This window comes from Dromiciops gliroides, chromosome 3 (assembly GCF_019393635.1).
Source record: "Dromiciops gliroides isolate mDroGli1 chromosome 3, mDroGli1.pri, whole genome shotgun sequence".
NCBI lineage: Eukaryota > Metazoa > Chordata > Mammalia > Microbiotheria > Microbiotheriidae > Dromiciops > Dromiciops gliroides.
The window spans coordinates 117,871,598-117,895,444 of NC_057863.1; the positions used below are offsets into that span (position 1 = coordinate 117,871,598).

The window sequence follows — 23,847 nt, forward strand, 5'->3', positions numbered from 1 at the left end:
GTTGCTCTAAGAAATGTTTATGATTATAGGCATATACATATATGCATTTACGTACATGTTTATATATGCATGTAAGTGATGTGTGTATGAATGCACCTAAGAATTTTTATAGCCAAGTGGATAAGAAGCTGGTCACAAAGACACAAATATTGGAAGAATGATTGGTTCATATTCAGAATTAAGCTCTAAAAGGTTTCTAAACAAACATCATCCAAGAGTTAATCAGAAAATATAGTACCTGAAAGGAAAGTGAAAATGTACTCCTAAGAAAAGATTGCAAAATTTTAAATGGTCAAGAAAATAGTATACTTGTCAAGATGGCTTTCTCAAAAGTAGAATAAGTACTCCACTATTTTTTTTCTGCAAAAGTAGAATACTTTGAGCTGAGAGATCAGAATTACAAAATAGCTCAGTTTAGTGAAAGTCTAGATTTTTGGGGAAAGCAAGAAGTTAGGTTAGTGAATGTAACTATTTTTCTTCTGAAGATTTTTCAAACCAAATGTTAGTTACTATTACAAGTTCATAAGTGTGACATGAAGCTTTTCTTCAAAATTTCTACTTTTTAGGGGCAGCTAAGTGGCACAGTGAATAAAGCACTGGCCCTGGATTCAGGAGGACCTGAGTTCAAATTCACCCTCAGACACTTGACATTTACCAGCTGTGTGACCCTGGGCAAGTCACTTAACCCAAAATTTCTACTTTTTTCTACTAGTTGAAGAAAGTGTCATTGGCAATATTACTGTGTCCCTCCCCCTGTTCCTACATCTGATTTTTAAATTAAGTGAGTTTAATAGAAATCTTCATAATATTCCAAAATGGAGAATCACTTGTAGTTTCTCTATTTCCTCCCTAAACATCTATCATTTCTAGAAAGTTATCATATTTTTTTAAATGGTGCTGAAACTGTTAGAAGATTTCTTTGTGCTAACTTTTAATAGAAAATATGAGAAAATGTTAAAATGGCATATTGAAAATTATTCTAATTGAGGAAATACTGATAATTTGGTCTAGTGAACCACAATAAGTTTGCCAATGTTGACCCACAGCTACTTTATAATTGTTTTATAATATACACTAAAGCCTGGTACATTCAATGGAAAATATTAATGACTCTTTACTGGCAGTACTTCAAACACTTCAAAACATCAAGCATTCTAGATCAGAATATTCAAATTAAAGTGCCTAAAATTTTAGGTCCATGCTCTTCACTATGGGTCATTTGTGATCAGGATGTAGAGCAGGGAACCAGAAACAGAAGGAGTACCACAGATTTTGCACCTAATATTATTAAAATTGCTTTGAATAAATTTCAACAAGTAAATATAATGGGCCAAGCCTGTTTCAGCCTATTGTCCAGTGAATTGTGCATAGTCCAAGTCATTCCTCCCACTCTGCTCTAGTAGTAGAGTGTTTCATTTACTTTGTTTGGATGATAACTATATGTCAGTATTCTCCCTATTTAGACAATTACATAACCATTTTTCCTAAGACCATTAAATCACTCTGCTCTGCCTTATGAATGCATTCTGTGATAACCTTTAAAAAATTCTTGATCAACTATAGTTTAATTCCTGTAGGTATATAAAAAATGTTGTTCAAAATATCTTTAATATTTCTCATGACAAAGATACTTCTAATGGCCCTTAGTGTTAACTTTCCCCATACATTGCTCATTAAGTTGGTTTCTAACTAGTTGTCTTCCTTTGAATATCATGAAGTTAACCAATAGGAACATTATAAAGTCCAAGAACTTGGCAATTTAGGCTACAAAAGCTCCCAGCAGTGAAACAATTATTCACATGGAAGCTTTTATCATCTTAAACACTCCATGAATTCTGACCTGAATTTATTTTCATGTTTCATTAAAATTGAAGATGTGTTGAATATCAACATCAAGGAAAGTACATTATAATCTTTAGATCTTCAATAAATCTATAAGTTTATACTTCAGTAGTGTAACTGGAGTTCCCCATGTCACATTATTCATCTCATCTGTTTACTAAAGGGAATAGGGATCCCCATTTTGCAATATTTATTCATAAATAAGTTATAATGACATATGAATGAGGCTCATCAGGAGATTGCATGTAAAGTGGTAATTTGATCACAGAAACTCAAATACCACACTTATCAAGCCATGAACAAGTTTTTATCTGAATCGATGGAAGAATATGAGCCAGTGTTTAACAATGGATCCTTGAAGAGTTGAATTAAGTAATAATGATAAGATATGTTACTGATTTAACCCCAGACCAACAATTCAAGTGATTAAATTCCTTCAGTATTGAAGGAATATAGTTTCTTTGGGCTGGACATTCTCTTTACCAATGCAAAAAGTAATTACCATATACTTTAGTCTATGATCTTCATAGCTTGCTATATCCAATCTTTTGGTAAAGGGATATTAACTAGGTCTATGTTTTTTACTTGTATAAGGAAATTCTAATTGAAGTCACTTGCTTTCAATATAGGTTTGCACTTTCCAGGCAACTTTAAGCTCTTAAAAATTGCCTAGGGATATGAAAGTCTTTGATTTGCCCTGGCATCAAAGATCAAACTTAAACACAGGCCTTCTTGGCCTATGGGCCATTTCTCTATCAAACAAATATACTGTGCTTCCTTGTTATAGGTGACACATCTTTGCAAACCTAGTTAACCAAGTCCTTGGATTACGGATAAACAGTCCAAGTATTTTCTTCTTGATGAAACCTTCCAGAACTCTAGTACTAAAGTCGTCAAGAACTCAAGGTCACCTCCGTGGCAGGATAAAATAACTGAGCATGAATTTAGGGGAAGGACCAAAAAATTATCTGATATAAATTAATAATGTGATCATTTCCCTCTTCTTTTTTATTAGGCCCTTTATATTAACAAAAGACAACATAGAAAAATATTCATGTGTACATGTAAATTTATGAAAAATCATGACTAGCAATTTCTTTGAAAGGCATAAACATTAGTCATCAAAAATATTTATTGAGTATCCACTATGTCTTGGATACTATAATAGATATTAAGAATAAAAAGAAAAAACATTTTCTGCCCAAAAGGAGTTTATATTCTATAGAGGTGATGGCAGAAGCAGTCTTAGGACAGAACACATAAAATACAGAATTTTGTCAAGTAAATATAATGCCATTCTAGACAGTATTAGTAGCTGAGGCATTGGGAAAAGAAGAATTTAGGAACAGTGGTTCACTACCTCAAGATATAAGACCCGTTATGAGGAAAGACCATATGTTGCTCTCTTAAATGAATGGAGTAATAGGGCATCATAAAATTTCTGTAGAGGAGGAAACAGTGTAAGACAGGCCTGAGCAAAACCTCAGCTGGGGTGTTATGGAAAAGAAACATGCCATCTGGTAGGTTCCTAAATTCAGTAATTATTCTTTATACGTAGGTGTTAAACTCTATTGTTTCTATCTGTTGAATGAACATGAGTTCTCACAATTCCCTTTAAATTTTGATAGGTCAGTTTACTTATCATGCTATATTAATTCTACCTATCTATGCATCTATGTATGTATGAATCTATCCATCCATCCATCCATCCATCCATCCATCCATCCATCCATCCATCCATCTATCCATCCATCCATCCATCCATCATCTACCTATCTATCGAAACAATATATATTTATATGAAGTGTCTACCATGTTCAAGTTCCCATATTAGTCATACAAAGATAAAAATGATGCCATCCTTTCCCTCTTTTGGTAGTGTTGTTGTTTCTTAATCATTTCAGTTGTGTCCAATTCTTCATGAGCACATTTGAGTTTTTCTTGGCAAAGATACTGAAAGTGCTTTGCCATTTTCTTCTCCAGCTCACTTTACAGTTTAAGAAACTAAGGCAGGGGCAGCTAGGTGGCACAGTAGATAGAATACTCGCTCTGGATTCAGGAGGACCTGAGTTCAAATCCAGCCTCAGACACTTAACAATTACTAGCTGAGTGACCCTAGGCGAGTCACTTAAACCCAATTGCCTCACAAAAAAAGAAAGAAAGAAACTAAGGCAATCAAGGGTAGATTACTTGTGCAGGGTCACATAGTAAGGGTCTAAGGCTGGATTTGAAATTAGATATTCCTGAGTACAGGTGCCAGTGCTCTTCCTACTGCACTACCTCAGTGGCCTTCTCTGCACTCTAGAAGTGTATTTTCTGAGCTAGATTTTCCTGCTAAATAAACTATTTGCTGACTGCCAATTATCTATGAAATTCATAGTACTTGGGTGACCTGGAAAAAAAAAAAGATTACATTCCAATGTAGAATGACTTAGAAAGTGAAAGAGTATCTTAAGTTATGATTATAAAATATAGTATTAAAATCAATAGTAACAACTCTAACACCTTTTATATAACTTATTTGTATTTACTTATTGGGGGATATGAATGTCCTGCCCTGCAGGAGAGATGGTATGCTGGTGAGAGGTAAGGGTTTCAGTCTTCAACCAATGCCCCTTTGGAGATTCATCATTTGTGTAATCCTGGCTTCCAATTTAGAGAAACAAAAGTTGGAAAGGTCAACCTTACTTCTGGTTGCTGAAGAGAAAGACTCTGGAAAGACATAAGAGGAAGTGGCAGCCTCCATCAATTCCCAGTTCCCAGCTTGCTATTCTAGAGACCTTGGGGAGTTTCACTTTGGCTAAGATCCAGGACTCTCTTTGTTGAACTGACTTATTGTGCTACCAATGGAAGTACTTCTTTATTCTATATTGTCATATATATATACAAACATATGTATGTATATCTATATATGTATATATACATATACATATGTTATGTATAACTTTTCTGATTTTTGTTTTACTATTTGGATAAATGGCTTCTCCCCCCTTTGCTATTTGCTAATCTATACTCATTATGGAAGGTAGAAAGAGAGTCAAGCCTTGGACATAGAGCTTGGGATCTTCTGCCCCTCAGAAATGACAAAGTGATCTGAAGCTAGATGGAACCAACCATATCCCTGAGACCAACAGCATTTAAGGGAACAAAAAGATAAATAAACGTCTAGCTCAGTATCCTGTCTTTCTAAGGACAGCAGAGAGGCCTCTTGGCTCAGTTTTCTACTTTCCTTTCCTGCTAAGAATGAAGTCTTCCTTGGAAAAGGGTTGGGAAAGAATAGGCTAGAGATATTTATTCTGCCTCCTTCAAGCCACACACAATGACATGGTCCCTTACAATATATGAGGTATTCTTTACATTTGGGATTCATCACTTTCTTCATTACAGAACTATTGAACCATACTAGTATTTTTTTATTTGCATTAAAAGTATTCCTACTATAGTTTCCTTTACAATTATATTATCTTGTAGCCTCCACTATGTAACTGGCTATATTTTTAGTCAGTGAAGATAAACTCCTTCTTAATTAACTCTCCTTTATAAAATATAACTACATTAGTAGAGAGTCGAGACAATTATACATATTTGGAGAATTGAAACAATTATCCACATTTAGTTAAATTGGTTTTCCCTTTTGGAAGAAAATGGCAAATTGGGTGGGATATGACAATGGTGTTAAGTATGTGGTACATGTGAGCACAGGGTTACTCTGGCAAAATGGTTTCTCAGCATGAGGGTAAAAATATTTTTTACCCTCTGCATAAAATCCTGGAAAACACTGGTTTAGATCAGCTTGCTCATGCCTTCTTAAAGAGAGTTGCAATCAATTTATTGATATAAAAACTTATTATACATATGTATTCCTAAATAAATAGAGTAAAACCTTGCTGATGTGGGTTAATTGAGTAAAAGGCAATTTACGTTAAAGTCTCATAGAGTCTTAACAGCTGGAAGGGACCTAATTGAGCTTGTAGCCTCTTTCCAGATGGGGAAGCCAAGAAAGAGAGGTCAAAAACACTATTAGTGACAGGTTGAAATTATAGGTTATTTGGGGAGGGGCAATTTTATTACTCTCAGGTATATAGATCAGCTGGAATTGGACTACCAAGAAATCATAGAGATTGGTGCCACTAATATACTTTAACAACAGTCAAAACAATTTCCTTTGAGTAATATTTCTTTTGGAATATATACAACATAGTCACTTCTAAATTTTGTTGGATGAAGTGCGAGGCCCTTTGAGTATAAAGCAGTGGAAACTATTTTTTTTTGAGGGGCAATGGGGGTTAAGTGACTTGACCAGGGTCACACAGCTAGTAAGTGTCAAATGTCCGAGGTCAGATTTGAACTCAGGTACTCCTGCATCCAGGGCTGATGCTTTATCCACTGCGCCACCTAGCTGCCCCAGTGGAAACTATTTTAATGATAAAAACAAAGTTAATATTAATCATCTTCCCCCATTTAATGGAATGTGAGCAGGTTAGAAACAGGAAAAGAGAAGAAAATAAGCATTTATATGGTGTCTAGTACAGTGGCTACTGTGTTAATATGGGCACTGTGTTAAGGGTTTTGTAAATATCTCATTTGATCTTGACAACAACTTGAGGTAAGTGATGCTATTATCTCTTTTTTCCTTTCTTTTCTTTTCTTTTTTTCTTTTTTTTTTTTTTACAGAGAGAAAACTATCAGAGGGAGGAGTCTTGCTCAAGGTTTCACAGCTGGTAAGAGTATGAGGCTGAACTCATGTCTTTCTGAACCAGGCTCAGTGCTCTATCCACTGTGCAACCATCTAACAACTTCATATGTAAAGAAAAAATATGTATGCTTTGGAAAAGTGCATTTTATATGACAATAATTACTAAGTAATCACATGGGGTATATGGTTACAAAATGTTTGTCATTTACATGTTTAAGTCAATTAATCACATAATAAGGATTTACTTTAAGTACCAACTATATGCTAAACAATGAAGTTATGTAATGAGGTTTAAAATGAAAGTCTTTGCCATCGAGAAATTCATAATTCTATCCAGAAAAATTAACATGTTCACATATAAGTAGATTTAAAATATCTACAAAATAAATATAAGGTATCCCAAAAGACTTAGTGCAGTTTTAAGTTATTAGAGCTAAAAGATTTCTAGAATACCTCTAAAAGATTTCTAGAATACCTCTAGAAGTTATTTTTTGTAAAGGGGAGGGAGACATTATCAGATAAGGATATCAGAACAGACCTCATGGAGAAAGCAGCACTTGAGCTGAGTAAGGAAGAAAGCTAGAGCTTTGGGTCTGAGGCATAGCAATAAGGATTAACAACTATATATTTCTGCTTCATTCCTATCTTCCTACTTCAGGGTAGGAAGTCTATTATTGCACAAATTATCAATAAATTTTTGTGTGAAAATCAGAGCTAAATGTATCAAATCTTTAAGAAAATGGAACAAGGGTTGTACATTGACATATTGAAGTATCTCATTAGCCTGTAATATATAAACTGTTTTTAGCTCTAATATAAGATTGCTGGGGCAGCTGGGTGGCACAGTGGATATAATGCTGGGCCTGGAGTCAGGAAGACCTGAGATCAAATCTGACCATAGACACTTACTAGCTGTGTGACCCAGCACAAGTCACTTAATGCTGTTTGCCTCAGTTTTTTAACCTGTAAAATGGGCTGGGGAAGAAAACAGAAAACCTCTCTAGTATCTTTGCTAAGAAAATTCCAAATGGGTCACAATTGGCACGACTGAAATGACCTAACTACATAAGATTGCTAACAAATCACTAAAATGTCTTTTTTAGAAATAATTACAATGCAATGGCTGGTACTGAAATCCCATGCTCAAACCTTTCATTAGCTCCCAATTGCCCCTAATATAAATATAACATTCTTACATTGACATTTTAAGTTTTTTATAGTGTGGCTCTAACTAACCTTTTCAGGCTTATTTCACATTATTCCTCTTTACACATTTTATGTCCAGCCAAACTAGCAAATTTGCTCTGCTTTAAACTTAGCCTTCCATTTTGCAACCTTGTGCCTTTGCATAGGTTGTCTTCCATGTTTAGAGTGATATCTTGTCATCCCTGTGTTTTAAAATCTGTAGCTTCCTTCAAATCTTAGCTCATGTGCTACCTCCTAGAGAAGTCTTACTGGAATTCCTTAGGTGTTAAGGCCGCCTCCCTTCTCCTGAATTATTTCATGTCCACATTTATCTGTGTCCAGGCTAAATTCCATCAGAATATAATGTCTGTTGGGGAGAAACTTTTTTCAGTTTGTATTTGTGTACTGAGCACTTATAAAGGTGCCTTATACATAGTAATCATTGAATAAATTCTCGTCAAATGGGATAGAGTAGAATCTTTGAAGAATGAGGTGACCCACAGAAATAAATTTTCCAGAAAAGGTGAGCTTTCTCTTTTGATTGAAAAAAAACTTAAGCAAATAGAGAGTATTTTCATAATTTTGGCTAGCAATCTTTCTAAAATGCATTCAATATTTTTTCTTTTCCTATTTAAACAGTACTTGAAACTCTTTTGATATCTCAAGGTCAACTGTATAAAAATCCCCTTTACAATGTTGTTGTATGATCTCATAAGTGAGATGGGTAGGGTTATATTCCTCTACAACATCTGGCTCCAGACTTCTATGCTTTTTGAAACCTTAGTTCTCCTCTTGACAGTCTTTAATGTACTACCCTATTGGTCAAACTGCCACTTTTTGATGCTACCAGTATGGTTAACAGAGTATTTTGCCACTCTATTTTTTAAACACGTCTTTTGTGGGCTAGAAAACTTAGATACAAGGACTTGCTAGAATTGATTCTACAATACAAGTAGATGTATTCTACTGAAGCTCATTGATGAATAAGGTGCAAGAATATTAGTGAGTTGCCTTTTGGCTATTCTGAGACTTTTTCTCCTTATTTCTTGGCTGTATTCCATTTGCTTTAGGTTGCCAGATAAGTAAGTGACTCCCAGATACTTGATTTCACCTGGCACTTTACAGTTTTCAAAGTACTTTAATATCCATTATCTCATTGGAGTCTTACAAGAATCTCCTGAGGTAGACAGAACTATTATACCAATTTACAAATGGGGAATTTGAAATTTAAAAGAGATAAGTGATTTTTCCCAAGGTCACATAGAGAGTAAATGGTAAAGCTGGGACCAGAATCAATGTCTTTGACTTGTAGCTTAGGGATTTTTCCTCTACCTTATTCTGCCATAAGCATTGTACTTTCTAAATATATCTGAAATTTCCTTTTATAACACTAGTTTAATAAACAAAGAATTTTCTCTTCAAAAATATAAATGACAGCATTCTCATGAATATATATTTTAATTTAAAAGTAGCTATATAAACTGAATTAAATACTTTATTTTTAGCCTTGCTAAAATTTTGCATCTATGTTTTACAAACTACCTTGAAAATGTTACTAAAATATTTAGGATGTTAATAGAGAATCTAGGGGAAAGAGTAAAAACTAGTATTGTAATATTTATTTCAAAGGTCCAAAGACATCTAGGTTATAGTTTAATGTTATTTTAAATCCGAATTATAATCCAATCTTTTACTGATATAAATATAATAGAAAAGAAATACATTGGTGTAGAATAGTAATCATTTTTGAATGGAAGACATCAAGCATGGCTAAGTGCATTTTCTCTTCTTGATGCATGAGGATTACCTACATTAAGTGCCTATTCAATGAAATGAAAATATGAGTTTAATTTTCTAGTCCTCTAAAAAGAACTTACACATTGCATTCATAATCACCCTTTGCATTACTAAAAAACATTTATATAAGAATAAAAGTGTATTTTTGTTTGTTTTGAGATTTATTCAAATAAAGCAAATACAAGTTCATTATTCAAAAGAAAGAATAAAGAGATATAGATTGTTATTTCCATAAACTATATTTTTGAATATTCCAAAATTATTTTGGAAGTAAAAATGTGCCCTAAAATTTTTAAGCCAATATTTGAAATAGAATTATCTTTTAGGGCATAATTAATTAAAGAGTACTAAATGGGGGGCAGCTATGTGGTGCAGTGGATAAATTACCAGCCTTGGATTCAGGAGGACCTGAGTTCAAACCAAGCCTCAGACATTTACTTGCTGTGTGACACTGGGCAAGTCACTTGACCCCCATTGCCTTGCCCCCCCCCAAAAAAGTAAAAAAATTAAAAAGAGTACTAAATGAAGTTAATCGATTATTTTATAAACTGTACTTTCCCTAGGGTTACTGGAATATTGATTCCCTTCCATTAACATAAAACACACAATTTTAATTCCAGTATTCTGTATCTTGAAAATGTTTCTTGAGTTAGCAGAACATTTATTATAAATGCATAACATTTGCTAGAAACTTTCTTAACTGCTATGTCAACTTTTTTTTTTTTAATTTGTAGGCAGTTTGGTTTTTTAAAAGTCCAATAATGTGGGACAGTATGGCATAATCAAAAGAGTATTGAGCTAGAAGTCAGTAAATATGAATTACAGACATAGTTCTAGAAAAGGACTTCATAAGCCACCTTCTCCAACTCTGTCATTTTAAAATTGAAGACATCGAGTAATACTAAATTATATGCCCAAGGTAACATGTAGCAAACATCAGTTTGATTTCAGTACCACTGTTTTCAAGCTCTAGCACTTGATAGCTGCTCGATCTTGGGCAAATCACTTAAATGCTCTGCCTCTCAACTTTCTCACTGATGTGAATACTTAAAGACCTGAGATGGAAATTCTAATATGTCCTAGGGAGTGGCCTAGGGTGTTGAAACATTTGTGATTTGCTCATGGAATTCTTCATTTATGACAGCTGTTGCTGTTTGGGCCATGTTTGTCACATTGCCTTTTCTTCTCATGTATGCTCACTAAGATTCTCCAGTGGTATAGATGGTTCGAAGGCAGTGAAGGGATTGACTGAAAAAGATAGATAATATCTACATTACAATGGGAAGGGCCATCCAAAAGGAGTGGCTAGTTTCCCCCTGTATAGTCAGTCTCAGACAGGAAATTGATTACATATGAACCAATGATAAGAAAACTAGGGGAAAATTTAGGTGAAAAAAGTTGTTTTATTGATGCTTTGGTTGTCTCTAGTTTCCATGCATCATTATAGAAAAGAATTGTTGTAATCCAGTTTTGGAAGAAGTTCACTGACATTTTAATTGGCCTTAGTCTATTCAGGGCAAATAAATTCATCATGACTTGCCTTGTCATTCAATATGATGTCCTATAGCTTTCTGTAGAAAAGTGTCCTAATATATAGTGGAAAGACTTTTAGATTTGGAGTTAGAAAACATGGGTTCAAATGTTCATCTATTTAATAGCAGTGTGACCTCTCTCAAGTCCCTTAACATCTCTTGGTTTCAGGTTCTTCTATAAAATGGAGAGGTTGTATTTTGTGACTTTCAAGGTGCTTTCAGCTCTAATGCTAGTATCTTTTGACTAAGTTTAATATGTGTAAATACCCAATAACTGAAATAATCATGATCAAAATCAGTTATAAAATTACCCATTGACAAACTACAGCAAATGGAATTTACAATCTAAGCTCTAAAACAAAATTAAGAAAAGCAAAACCTTTTGACCAACAAAGCCAGAAATGTCCTCTTCTTAAATATAAATATAAATAAGTTTTGTCCTTTCTTGAACTTCTAAAAGATGCCTTCCTGTCCAGGGAATTGCTATGGCAAAAAAATAAACCAATAACTTCTCAAATGCTGTCTCAGTGCCTAGGCATGGTGAACCATATGTGTATGGTCATTTTTTTAGTCTGATTAAGAAACTTTGTTAAGGACTATAATTCTTATGCCTTCTTACAAATAAAACTTTCCTCACCTATTGGCCATGCCCAGTTATTCCAGGAGAAGCACTGTGTTTTCTTTAGCAGTTAACAATGAACAAATGAAACAAATAGATAAATAGACTTTTTACTTGGGAACTGAAGAGTGAGAGAAGTAGGACAGTGGGAGGAATGTTGGAGGAAAAAAATATGACAGGCAGTCATATTTTTCTTGGATTACGACTCTTCAAAAAATGGTGTTACAATAAGGTTTTCATATTCTTTTTCTATTCATTTCCATTTTCTTAATGTTTCTTTTCAGTTCCATAAGAATTTATGCCAACAAAGGCATTGTGTTTGTCTACATGAGACAAGATACATTCCCTAAAAATTGTTCATATAGTTTTATAATTAGAGGGGTTGGTGTCAAAGTGAGAAAGACCTAATATATACTTACTGTTTCTTTTTTCTTTCTTTTTTTTTGTTTTAAACATTTGTTTTTATAAGATCTCTAGTTCCAAATTTTCTGCCTCCCTTCCCTCCCTCCATACTCCCCAAGACAGCAAGCAATCTTATATAGGTTATATATGTACAATCACATTAAACTTATTTCTGCATTTGCCTATTTGTTTCTTGTCAGGTAATTCAAACCATCAGTGCCCCTGATAAATCTCTAAGACTGAGATGCAGAAAAACTGAAGATCCACAGTGGACAAAGGGTATTTCCTCAACATTAGTTCCTTATACTAATAAATTCAAAAGTCAAAACAAAAACATTCCAAACAATCAATTTTTTTTGCCTCTGTAAAACTTGAAGAAAATATTTTCAGAAATTGTTTTCCTTTTTTTTCTGTAAACACTATTAAAAATTCAACTCAATTCTTTCAACCATTAATCAGAGACTGGTTAATAAGAGCGTTCCCTCATAATTAATTCAAATTCTAAAGCATCATTTCCTGATTTAACTAGTTTAAACTGAGACAACACATTCGTAGGGTAAAAAAAAAATACATGATAGAAAATGCCATGGAGAAGGGAGAGGATAACATACACAGGGGTTGTGAAAAGTAAATCAGAAAACATCACATCTGCAGAGGTGGAAATAAAAATCCACTGGATGCTACAAGGTGATATTGAAACAATTTTCTGCTATGGGACTAGTGTAAAAGGTTACTTAGTAGTGATGATTTTCCCCAGGCTTCACAGGGTAAAAGCAGCTAGAACTTAACATAAAGACTCATATGACTATACCATTGTTGAGATAATTTTAACTTACTCAAAATTATGATACAAAAATCAAAGAAATACTATGACTAAAAGGACAAAAATATGATTTGAGGAAAAATTAGCTACTTCCATTTACTAATCCCTCTTTGATATTATAATTATCATTCTTAATGGACTGTAAATTTTCTATAAGCAAAAGTAGTGGATGAAAATATCATATAACAGATTTATGACTCAGTAATCAATAAAAAGAATTAGGGGGCAGCTAGGTGATACAGTGGATAAAGCACTGGCCCTGGATTCAGTAGTACCTGAGTTCAAATCTGACCTCAGACACTTGACACTTACTAGCTGTGAGACACTGGGCAAGTCACTTAACCCCCATAGTACTGCGCAAAAAAAAAAAAATAGACTTCTCATATTGTATTTTTATTCATTTTTTAGTTTGTACTTTCTCATTAAAAACTTCCATGGCCAAAATGCTAGGTTATGTGTTAAAATTTCTATTTACGGAAAAAATGTATGGCATATTTAAGGATATGCTAAGGATATAATGGGATTCAATGAAAAAAATACAAAAGAAGGTGGTCTAGCAGTATCAGATCTCAAATTGTATTATATCAAAACAATCTGGTACTGGTGAAGAAATAGAGAGGTACCTCAGTGTCATAGAATAGATAGAAACAACAATGCAGTAAATGGCTACAGTAATCTAGCATGTGATAAACCCAAAGAGTGAAGCTTTTGGAACAAAAACTCATTGTTTAACAAACACTGCTGGAAAAACTGGAAAACAGTATGGCAGAAATTAGGTATAAAGCAACATCTTACACCGTAAAATAAGGTCAAAGTGGGTACATGATTTACAAATAAAGGAAGATAGCATATAACAATTAAAGGAGTATAGAATCATCTATCTGTCAGATTTGTGGACAGGGGAAGAAATTAGGACCAAAGAAGATATATAGAATAAAATTAAATGTAAAATAGATCATTTTGATTATATAATATTAAAAAAGTTTTGCAAAAACAAAACTAATGTAACCAAGATTAGAAGGCAAATAGAAAACTAGGAAAGAATTTTTGAAACAAATATGTTTGATAAAGGCCTCATTTCTCAAAAATATAAAGAACCGAAACAAAAATACAAATAAAAATGTTTAACCTGGACAAAAGGGATTTGCTAAATAAAAATGTGAATAAATTTTCTTTTGTGACTGTTATGCAATTTCATATAAACATTTATTAAGTATGATGTAGATTTAAAGTAATTCAACCTATAAATCTACTATTCATGTTATTTAAATGGTCAATGTGAAGCAAACATATTTAAAGTGCATTAATGTTTGAAATTTAATGGATTTTGTAATTCCACTAATTAGCAAGTCATTTGAATCTCTCATTAGTTTTCTCCATTAGCTTCAATGCTTTAGGTACAAATTGAACATACAAAATACTTATATAAAGTCCCATAATGCCTAGTCTGATCTACATTAATCCTGATGAAGAATACTCATACTTAATTCACTCATATTAGATCAGTCCACTCTGAACTATGGTATCACACTACTTTGCTTTTTTTTTTCCTTCTGTTCTCCACATACCTCCTTCCTTACAATATGTTTTTGACCTTTTTAACCAGTATTCCTTTCATTTCTTATCTTTAATAGCTAACCATTATGACCTACCACTTGAATAATTTAAAAGTTGCTACTTTAGAATCCTCTGCCCCACTGACCTGCTACTCCTGACCTGCTAGATGTCACCCCTTGGTAACACTCATTACTTGATTCCTCTGTTCATGCTACACAGATGCTAAGCTTACCTGGATATAGTCACAAAATTAAGTTGACTTCACCCTATTTAGATTCCTGACACAAAATTTCAGCTGAGCTATTAGAAATGCATGATAATCTTTCCACTTTGCCCTTTTGACTCACAGCTCTTTTCCCATACTGATTGTTCAAACATCTTTTTCTTTTCTTTTCTTCTGTGACCAGAACCAAGAGAGAAGGTGACAATGCTGAAAACTCATGAAGAACAAAAGAGAAAACTAACACAGGATAACGTTAATCTTTTTGATGGACTACTGGAGTTGATTCTAGGTCTTCTTTCTGAATAAGGCCAGCCCCGGATGCCTTTGATCTCACTTGAAATGTGCTATCTTTTCTAATACCTCGTTGTACTAGTCTTTTTTTTTCTTCTTTGAGTATTTATTAATTTTTTTTCCTATCAGCAAAATTCTGCCTTCTCTCCCTTTTCCTCCTACCACATTAAAAATTAAAGGAAATACAGGGGCAGCTAGGTGGCGCAGTGGATAGAGCATTGGCCCTGGAGTCAGGAGGACCTCAGTTCAAATCTGCCCTCAGACACTTAACACTTACTAGCTGTGTGACCTTAGGCAAGTCACTTAACCCCAATTGCCTCACAAAACAAAACAAACAAAAAATAAAAATAAATAAATAAATAAAAAGGAAAGAAATTAAATTGCTATTACAATCATGGGGTAGTCAAACAAACAAAATCCACACTGACTATGCCTGAAAGAAACATAACACATGCATATATATATGACTACATATATATGTATATACATATATTCATACATGTCATATTACATGTACACCTTTTAAAGAAAAATATGCAACTTGCATTTTGCAGAATTAAGACAGAACTGAGGACAGTATATATATATATATATATATATATATATATATATATATATATATATGTGTGTGTGTGTGTGTGTGTGTGTGTGTATATATGTATATATATATATAAATTTAGATGTGTGTACTCTATCTATTTATCTATCTGTAAATGTATTTCTCCAGCACCATAATTACTATGAGGCAACACTATTTAAACATGATTCAGGCCACATTCAGAATATTTGCTCCTATATACACTTTTTAACATTAAATAAAACATGAAGTAAGTATATTAGGTTGTTAGATACACACAAAAGAAAAAGAAATGAAATACAGAAAGACTTCTTTTAAATCATAGCATTTAAGCTGAATACTTGTCATTTCTAGTGACTCATGTTTTTATTATCCTTTCCATAAACTCCTCCACCATTTCTTCATTTATTTTTCCTGGCTATGCTACGCAATTCTCCATTTTAATTCCCTTATTAGGGAATTAGTTTGGTTAGAGGACAGGTCTTCCTGAGAATGCCATACATCTGATTATATTATATATTGTTTTACATATATATGCTTTATTATGCACTCTGAGTCTCTTACCTCTTTATTAGGAAGTGGATAGCATGTGTCATCATTAATCCTTTGGAATTCTGGTTAATCATTACACTAAGCAGAATTCCAGATCTTCTTCCTGTCCCTTTTCATTCTACTTTTAAGATTATTAAGGGGCAGCTAGGTGGCACAGTGGATAGAGCACCGTTCCTGGATTCTGGAGGGCCTGAGTTCAAATCTGGCCTCAAACACTTAAGCCTTACTAGCTGTGTGACCTTGGGCAAGTCACTTAACCCCAATTGCCTCACCAAAAAAAAAAAATAGAAAAAAAAAGATCATTAATATATAACAGAACCACTCTCAGGCTGTCTGTCTAGTTGTTGTTTAGTTGTTCAGTTGTGTCTAACTCTTTGTCACCCCATGGAACATAGTACCCCAATACTGTCCATGGGGTTTTCTTGGCAAAGATACTGGAGGGGTTTGCCATTTCCTTCTCCAGTGGATTAAGGCAGACATTGGTTAAGTTATTTGCCCAGGGTCACATGGTAAGTGACTGAAGCTGGATTTGAACTCAGATCTTCCTTCCTAGAGTTCTTTCCATTGAACTACCTAGCTCCCTCTAAGGGAAAAAGACATAAAATGACTTGCCCTATATCACAATATTGAGACAAGATTTAAATTAAGGTCTTCCTGACTCTGGGTCTGGCACTCTATCCACTGTGCTACCTAGCTGTCCATAAAAGACATTGGGTTGGAGTAAAGCCTAGGTCAAAGTTCATGTTAACAACATATATAGTTGCCACTGGACTTGGCTAGTATTACCCATCTAGGAAGCTCTTCTGCTTCAGAGTGGTATAACTGAAGGTTTCTTTATGGTCTGGGTTTGATCAATCAATAAATAGTCAATAAACATTTATTATAAACTATTATGTGCCAGGCACTGTGCTAAGCCCTGAGAATATGAAGAAAGGTGAAAGATAGTCCTTGCTCTTGAGGAGTTCACACTCTCATGGGGAGATGATATGCAAAAAATTATTTAGAAGTAAGTTATATATAGGATAAATTGTAAATAAGGGAGATCACAAAAGGTTTCCTGTACAAGACGGAATTTTAGTTGGGACTTGAAAGAAATTACATAAGCCAGGAGATAGAGATTAAGGATGGAGAATACTCAAGAAAGGAGGACAGTCAGAGAAAATGCCCAGAGCCAGGGATGTGGGGTGTCTTGTTCAAGGAACAACAAGGAGGAGTCAATGGATAACAGAATATGCTGGGGTGGTGGTGAAGGTGTATGAAGACTAAAGGTGATGGGACGTAGGTAATGAAGGGCATGACAAACAGAGGATTTGATATTTGTTACTGGGGGTAACAGAGAGACACTGGGATTTATTGGTGTGTGTGTTGGGCGGTGGTGGGGGAATTGTGGAATGACGCAGTAACACTTGCACTTTAGGAAGGTCATTTTGTGAACTGAGAGGAATTCATGCCATGATCATTTCTCTTTAGACTACAGTTGGGTTTAGAAGTTGGAATTGACATTCCATTCCATTCCTAGGGATCTAACCCACACTGTTGCTCTATGCCTCTATATTTGCTCCTTGTTTGGCACGCAGTTTTCCCCCTGGAATGCCACTTCCTAGTGAGGGCCCTTCTTCTGTGTCCTGGATCTATGAACTAGAAGTAGGTAGTGGGCAACAAAGCTGCAAAGTTAGCACTTATTTCTATACCCTGCATATTGTCTGAGTGTCCTTACAAAGGTCTAGGACCTCATTTTGTACCTGTTGCACAGATTCTCCTTAGCACATACTAGAAACCCGAGATACAAATTTTTAAAGTGAGCCAGTCCTTGCCTTGAGTTTTCATTTTAATGAGGAGAGATTACACATATTGGGAATGAAGATCAGAGAAGGGAGCTTTGATCTGGGGAGTTAAAGGTATTGGGAATGGTGATATTAGACAACAGGCTACCTTACTCTTTCCAGTAACAATGGTAGTATTAATTTAATAATTATTCTCAGAAAAAGAAGTGAAAAATTAGGGGTTGGAGGAAGAGTGACAGACATGGTGGAGGGGCAAGTGACAGAATGCCCTGGTGTACCCCAGTTACTTCCTGTTAAGTGACCAGATGGGATAAGAAGAATGGATTCAGGACCAGGGTTGGTGAACTAAGGCCTGAGGGCCAAGTCTACTCCAAGCCTGTTTGTGTATAGCCCACAAGCTAAGAATGGTATCAGTGATTTTAATATGGGAAATACAGGGGATGAAACTGAGGCCCTAGCTGAGACCCCCAAAATGAAAGTAGAGCATACTGTTTGTTCCCCTGAAGTCTGTGGTTTAGTACCAACTTCCTGACTTATGCCTCTGTTTACTGAAATATGCCTTCCTGTCTGCCAAGTCGCTCACCACAATGTACCTGTGAAAACCTGCATGTATTTCACACCTAAGAGATATAAAACTGCAGCTTGGACACTTGTTCAGGGCCCAAAGAACCAGAGGCTACTCTGCTTTGGGCCGGCATGTCAATAAACTGCTCTTCCTTATTCCTGAGTGTCATTTGGGTTTCTCTGTAGGCATTTCCCACACCAATTTCATTGGTATAAGAAGCCTGCAGGAGGAAGAACATTCTACCAATTCAGTTCTACAAATACTCTGAGATTCTCAATCTTAGTTGCCTAAGTAAATTAAGACTCATGAAAAGTCAGATAGCCAGAGTTAGGCAGGGCTTGTAATCAGGTCTTCCTGACTCTGAGGCCATCTTTCCATATAATAGACCATGTTGTCTCTTTACAGAAAGAGAAAACAAAAGAAAATAAAAAAAACCCAAATGAGAAAAATTCCTATGATATTATACAATGATTTCCTTACCAAAGTTATATATATATATATAAATACATACACACACACACACACACACACACACACATATATATATATATATATACACAAACATATATATGCATATATACACATATATCTATATCCCCCAATAGTTGGGTTTTTAAAATTCCATCATTGAAATATGACCAAATGTCCTTTTCCTATACAATAATAAATTTGCAGCTATGCACAGCTCTTAAATTTATACCATTGTGCTTCCTTATGCATTAAAACATGAGAATGGGTTGATTATTTTATATTTATTTTTTCTGTGACAGAAGAAAATATCTTGATGTGGTTCAGAAGGAAATGGAATTATTTTACATTAGAATTTCTCCTGGAGTCTCAAATGAATGTAGATACTTTTGCCTAGAACATGGGAAATGAATCTTGATTTGTTGGTATAAGTGGATTCTTGTTCACATTAAAGCTAATGCCCCAAACCAATATTCTTCCAGAGCAGAATAGCAAGGTGACACAGGAGACATTGCTACATTACTCATTTATAAAGAAAGGTATCCACTCATGTCAATTCTTGCTGCTTTCTGTAAATAAAATTCTTTTCTTTAACCCTATAGTTATCTATATTCAAAAAGTAGTCTTTTTAATAATGGAAATATTTTCAATTTTGCTTTAAATAGGCAGTATACTGTAGAAGAAAAACACTGGATATGAAGCCAGAAGACCTGTATTCAAATCCTACCTGTCTCATTTACTATATCTTTGCCTTTGAGAATATTACTTAGAATCTTTCTGGAATTCAGTTTCCATATTTGTAATAAGAGGACAGTGAAAGATTAGAACAAATGCCCTCTAGGGTTTTTCTTCCCTATTACTAAATACATGATTCTATGATTCTGTGTACATTAACTACTTGAGAAATCTTCTTTATGCATGTAACTATTAGATAGAAGACATAACAACTGATTGTTCCAGGAAGACAAGTCTTTGTCACTTTTGCATTAGAGAAAAATTTGCGTCATCTCTAGTTAGCTATGTAAAGTAATAAGCATGGAATAACTAATTCATAGTTAGAGAGTGAAGAAATAAGTTACATGTTTGGTTTTCCAAACTTTAAAAACTGTCATAAATGTAAAGTATAATAAGAAACAAAAAATTAAAATTAAAAAGAATTACACATAAATAATATGTTGACAGTATAACAATGTTAGGATATTTCTCAAATGGTATAATTATACATGTTTATTTGAATTAGAAACATTTTTCCTTATTAAAAATAATGATAACATGCTTATATCTATATAGCTAGTTTATAGTAATATAGTGGCACCAGCTGGGTGGATAGAGCCCTGGGCCCAGAGTCAGGGAAGATGTGAGTTCAAATCTGACATCTCTTACTAGCTGTATGACCCTTGACAAGTCACTTAACCTCTGTTTGCATTAATCCACTGGAGAGAGAAATGTAAGTTCCTTCAGTGTACAGACTGTCTTTCACAGTGCCTGGCACATAAAATCCCTCATTTTTCCCCCTTTTAATTTATTTATTGAGAGTTTTCCACTCATAAAAACTCTTAATAAATGTTTGTTGACTGTTAGAAATTAGTGCCTGTGGCACTAATAGGATAAGTATCTTGCTTAAAGTTACAGTCAGTATATTTCAGAGAAAAGACTTGAAGTAAGGTTCTCTTGCTTGAGGCCAGCTTATTTTTCAATATTCAATGATGCCTCTACCATTAAGATATTGATACTCAATGATACTGACAAGATTTATTTCAGCAATATGTTGTTCATATCGACTATGATTCTTTTAAGGTTATGTTGGGTTACAGAAATACCATATACTTCTATCATAAACTTGGAACCAAAACAAGAAAAAAAAAATTTAAGACAACTGGATGAACTGTTTACTTGAGAGATTTACATCAGTCATTTAATGGAGAGACAATCAATTCCCATTTATGATGACTTCACCAGAAAGAGATTCCTTTTTTATGTTTAATCAGTAATGTCAGGAATAAGATTGCAGTGATGATTAAGATTTACATGACCATATGTAGACCTCCTAAGGTATAATTTATTGAATAGTGTCAGTGTTATATTTCCAGGTGCACACTCATTGAGTTAAGGAGCACCCAAAGATTCTGAGTTGCTGACCCTCAAAATCTATGCTAACAGAACTCAAACTCTGGAAGCTTCTATCACAGAATTATAAAATCATGAATGTCAGAGTTAGCAGTGGTCTTAATAACCTTGTAGACCATCCAACCCATACCTTAAAAAGAATCTGTGTTATGAAAACTTAAGTGGTAATCCATCCTTGAAGTTCTCTAGTAAAGGTGGACTCACCAACTCAGGAGAAAGTCCATGCATAACACTTGTAAGTTTCACTAATTGATAGGAAGTTTTGTGTTTTACTCTTCTGTCTTAACATCAAGGCCACATCTGCATTTTTTTACTACTTTTAACCATTGATATTATTTCTGATATACAGAAGTAGAATAAGTCTTCAAATATTTGTGGAGAGTGATTAAATACCCCATGAGTCATATCTTCTTCAAGCTAAACAACCTTACTTCCTGATTTTCCTATTCTGCTTGTTCTCTCTGCATATTTTCCAGCTTATATCCTTCCTAAAATGTGATACACAGAACTTAACCCAATACTCCATATCTTGCTTGACCACTATAGGATATAAGCAAATAACCATCCTCTTGTTTCTGACAGCAATAACTCCCAATACTGTAGAGCCCTGAATTAGCTTTTTTGACTAACATCAAACTATAAATGTATATGGAACTTACAAGGCTTCAAACATAGCCCCAGCAAACAAAATAAGTCTACTGTTTGGGGACAAACTAAACTGAGTATAGAAAACTTTATCACCAGTAGATTGGTTACTGAGTGATTAATCCTTTGGACACTACAACCCATTAGAAACAAAACAAAACACCTCTTTGGAACATCTCGAATCGCCAGTGTGTATGGCTGGATTTTAAGTCAAGGAACTTCAGTACAGAGATGATAGTGAAATTATAAGCAATAAAACATAAATAAATATGTCTCAGTCATTTATTCATGGTGACTAAGGCAGAACTGACAAAAACCTAAAACACTTAAATTAGGATCATTTCTCTTACTCAGAAATTGTCAAAAAGTAAAAATGAGATCCATGATTACCTTGCAAGATATTCAAGTTGCAGAACAAAATAACCTACTCACTTGCCATTTAGTGCTGCCACACCAACTGTACTCCGAGCTATTGACATACTTGCTACAAATGTCCACTGCTGACTTTGTGGATCCCACCTCTCCACTGTGTTCAGGTAGCTCCAGCCATCATGGCCTCCAACAGCATAAATTGGACCTTCAAGTACTGTCACACCTAACAAATAAAAAGTCATAAATGCATGTAGATTATTCATCTATATAATATAAATAATTCCCCCAAATGAAAATATATGCATATATATATATATATGTGTGTGTGTGTTTATACATATAGGTATATATGTGTATATAAAGCACATGAATTTATACACACATTCATATACATACTCATATAATACTTTGATGTTATTTAGCATAGACTCCTGTTGTGGAGAAATAATTACACTGGAAATATTGCAGACATGCTATAACATGAATTGAACACTTTCATTGAAATTAATTTTAACCATATTAAAGGAAAATAAGTATAATATTAGAGATGCCTTACAGTAATATGATACTAATTTTTCAGCTTATTTATAATAGAACCATTTGGAAGAACTAATAATGTTATTGTTCCCTGACCTCACATACTTCTACCTGCCAAAGAAACTATCCATCCATGGGAATAGATACAAAGAATAGAATCTAACTCATTGGAACCTAAGTGAGAGATATCCTCAATAAGTTATAGTAAGGGGGCAGCTAGGTGGCGCAGTGGATAGAGCACTGGCCCTGGAGTCCGGAGGACCTGAGTTCAAATCCAGCCTCAGACACTTAACACTTACTAGCTGTGTGACCCTGGGCAAGCCACTTAACCCCAATTGCCTCACCAAAAAAAAAAAAAAAAGCATAATAAAAATGTTTAAAAAATAATAAGTTATAGTAAGATGCCATCATATTAAAAACAATAAAAGAAGTAGCATGTGACTATCTCAAGGATTTACAAAAACTAACATGGAATATTTTAACAACATTTCAAATGAATTCAAAAGATAAGGCGACAAATTGAATCCTACTGTTTCCAAGTAGACAGAAACAAATAAAATCAAACCAATAGGTTGATTCTTCCTAGGAAATAACTATTTTCAAATAACTAGTTATTTCCTAGGAAATAACTAGCTGCATACTTTTTGTCCTATAGACAAACTTTTTCAGATTATATTGTGGTAAATGCTTCAAACACTAGAAAAATCAGAGCTTCATAAATGAAATCCATAATAACTTTTTTTTTAAAAGTGAGAATGATAATACACAGGGGAAAAAAAGGAATGAAGAATGTCTTCTATCCAAACTATGATATGCATTTGGATAAAGTATCTCTTAAGCATTTCTATTAGTACATTTATCTTACATAGGCCTTGCAAAATGATTATGATACTAGCTCATAAGTGATCAGAAGAGAGTGATAGATTGCTATGGGAAATTATCCATTGCATTCAATGACCCTATAATCTGTGACCCAGAGCAATTCAAGAATATAAGTTCAGACCCAATAAGTTCAATACTGAAGACTGACACCTCAAAGGTCATCTCACTTTAGCTTATTATTCTCATCTGGATTTTATGCCTAAATTTCCCTAACTGTTGGTAAAAAAAAATAAAGGGTCTTCAGGTTCTAAGTGAGCATTCAAGTTATTACATTAATTGCCCAAAGACTTTGGCTTTTTCACTGCCTATTCCCCAAAGGTAATAGGTGAGAGAGGCAGGATTCCACCCCAGATTCTCTGACTACAAATTCT

General features: G+C 34.2%; 1 protein-coding gene across 2 annotated transcripts in view; it reads right to left on the reverse strand.

Moving 5' to 3' along the window:
• The window catches only part of KLHL1 (kelch like family member 1), a 556,455-nt gene that overhangs the window by 37,056 nt on the left and 495,552 nt on the right, over positions 1-23,847 (reverse strand). For both annotated transcript variants that reach the window (XM_043997789.1, XM_043997788.1), the window contains one exon: positions 22,118-22,280. In XM_043997789.1, coding sequence (XP_043853724.1) covers positions 22,118-22,280 — 163 coding nt within the window. The remainder of the gene's footprint in view (positions 1-22,117; positions 22,281-23,847) is intronic.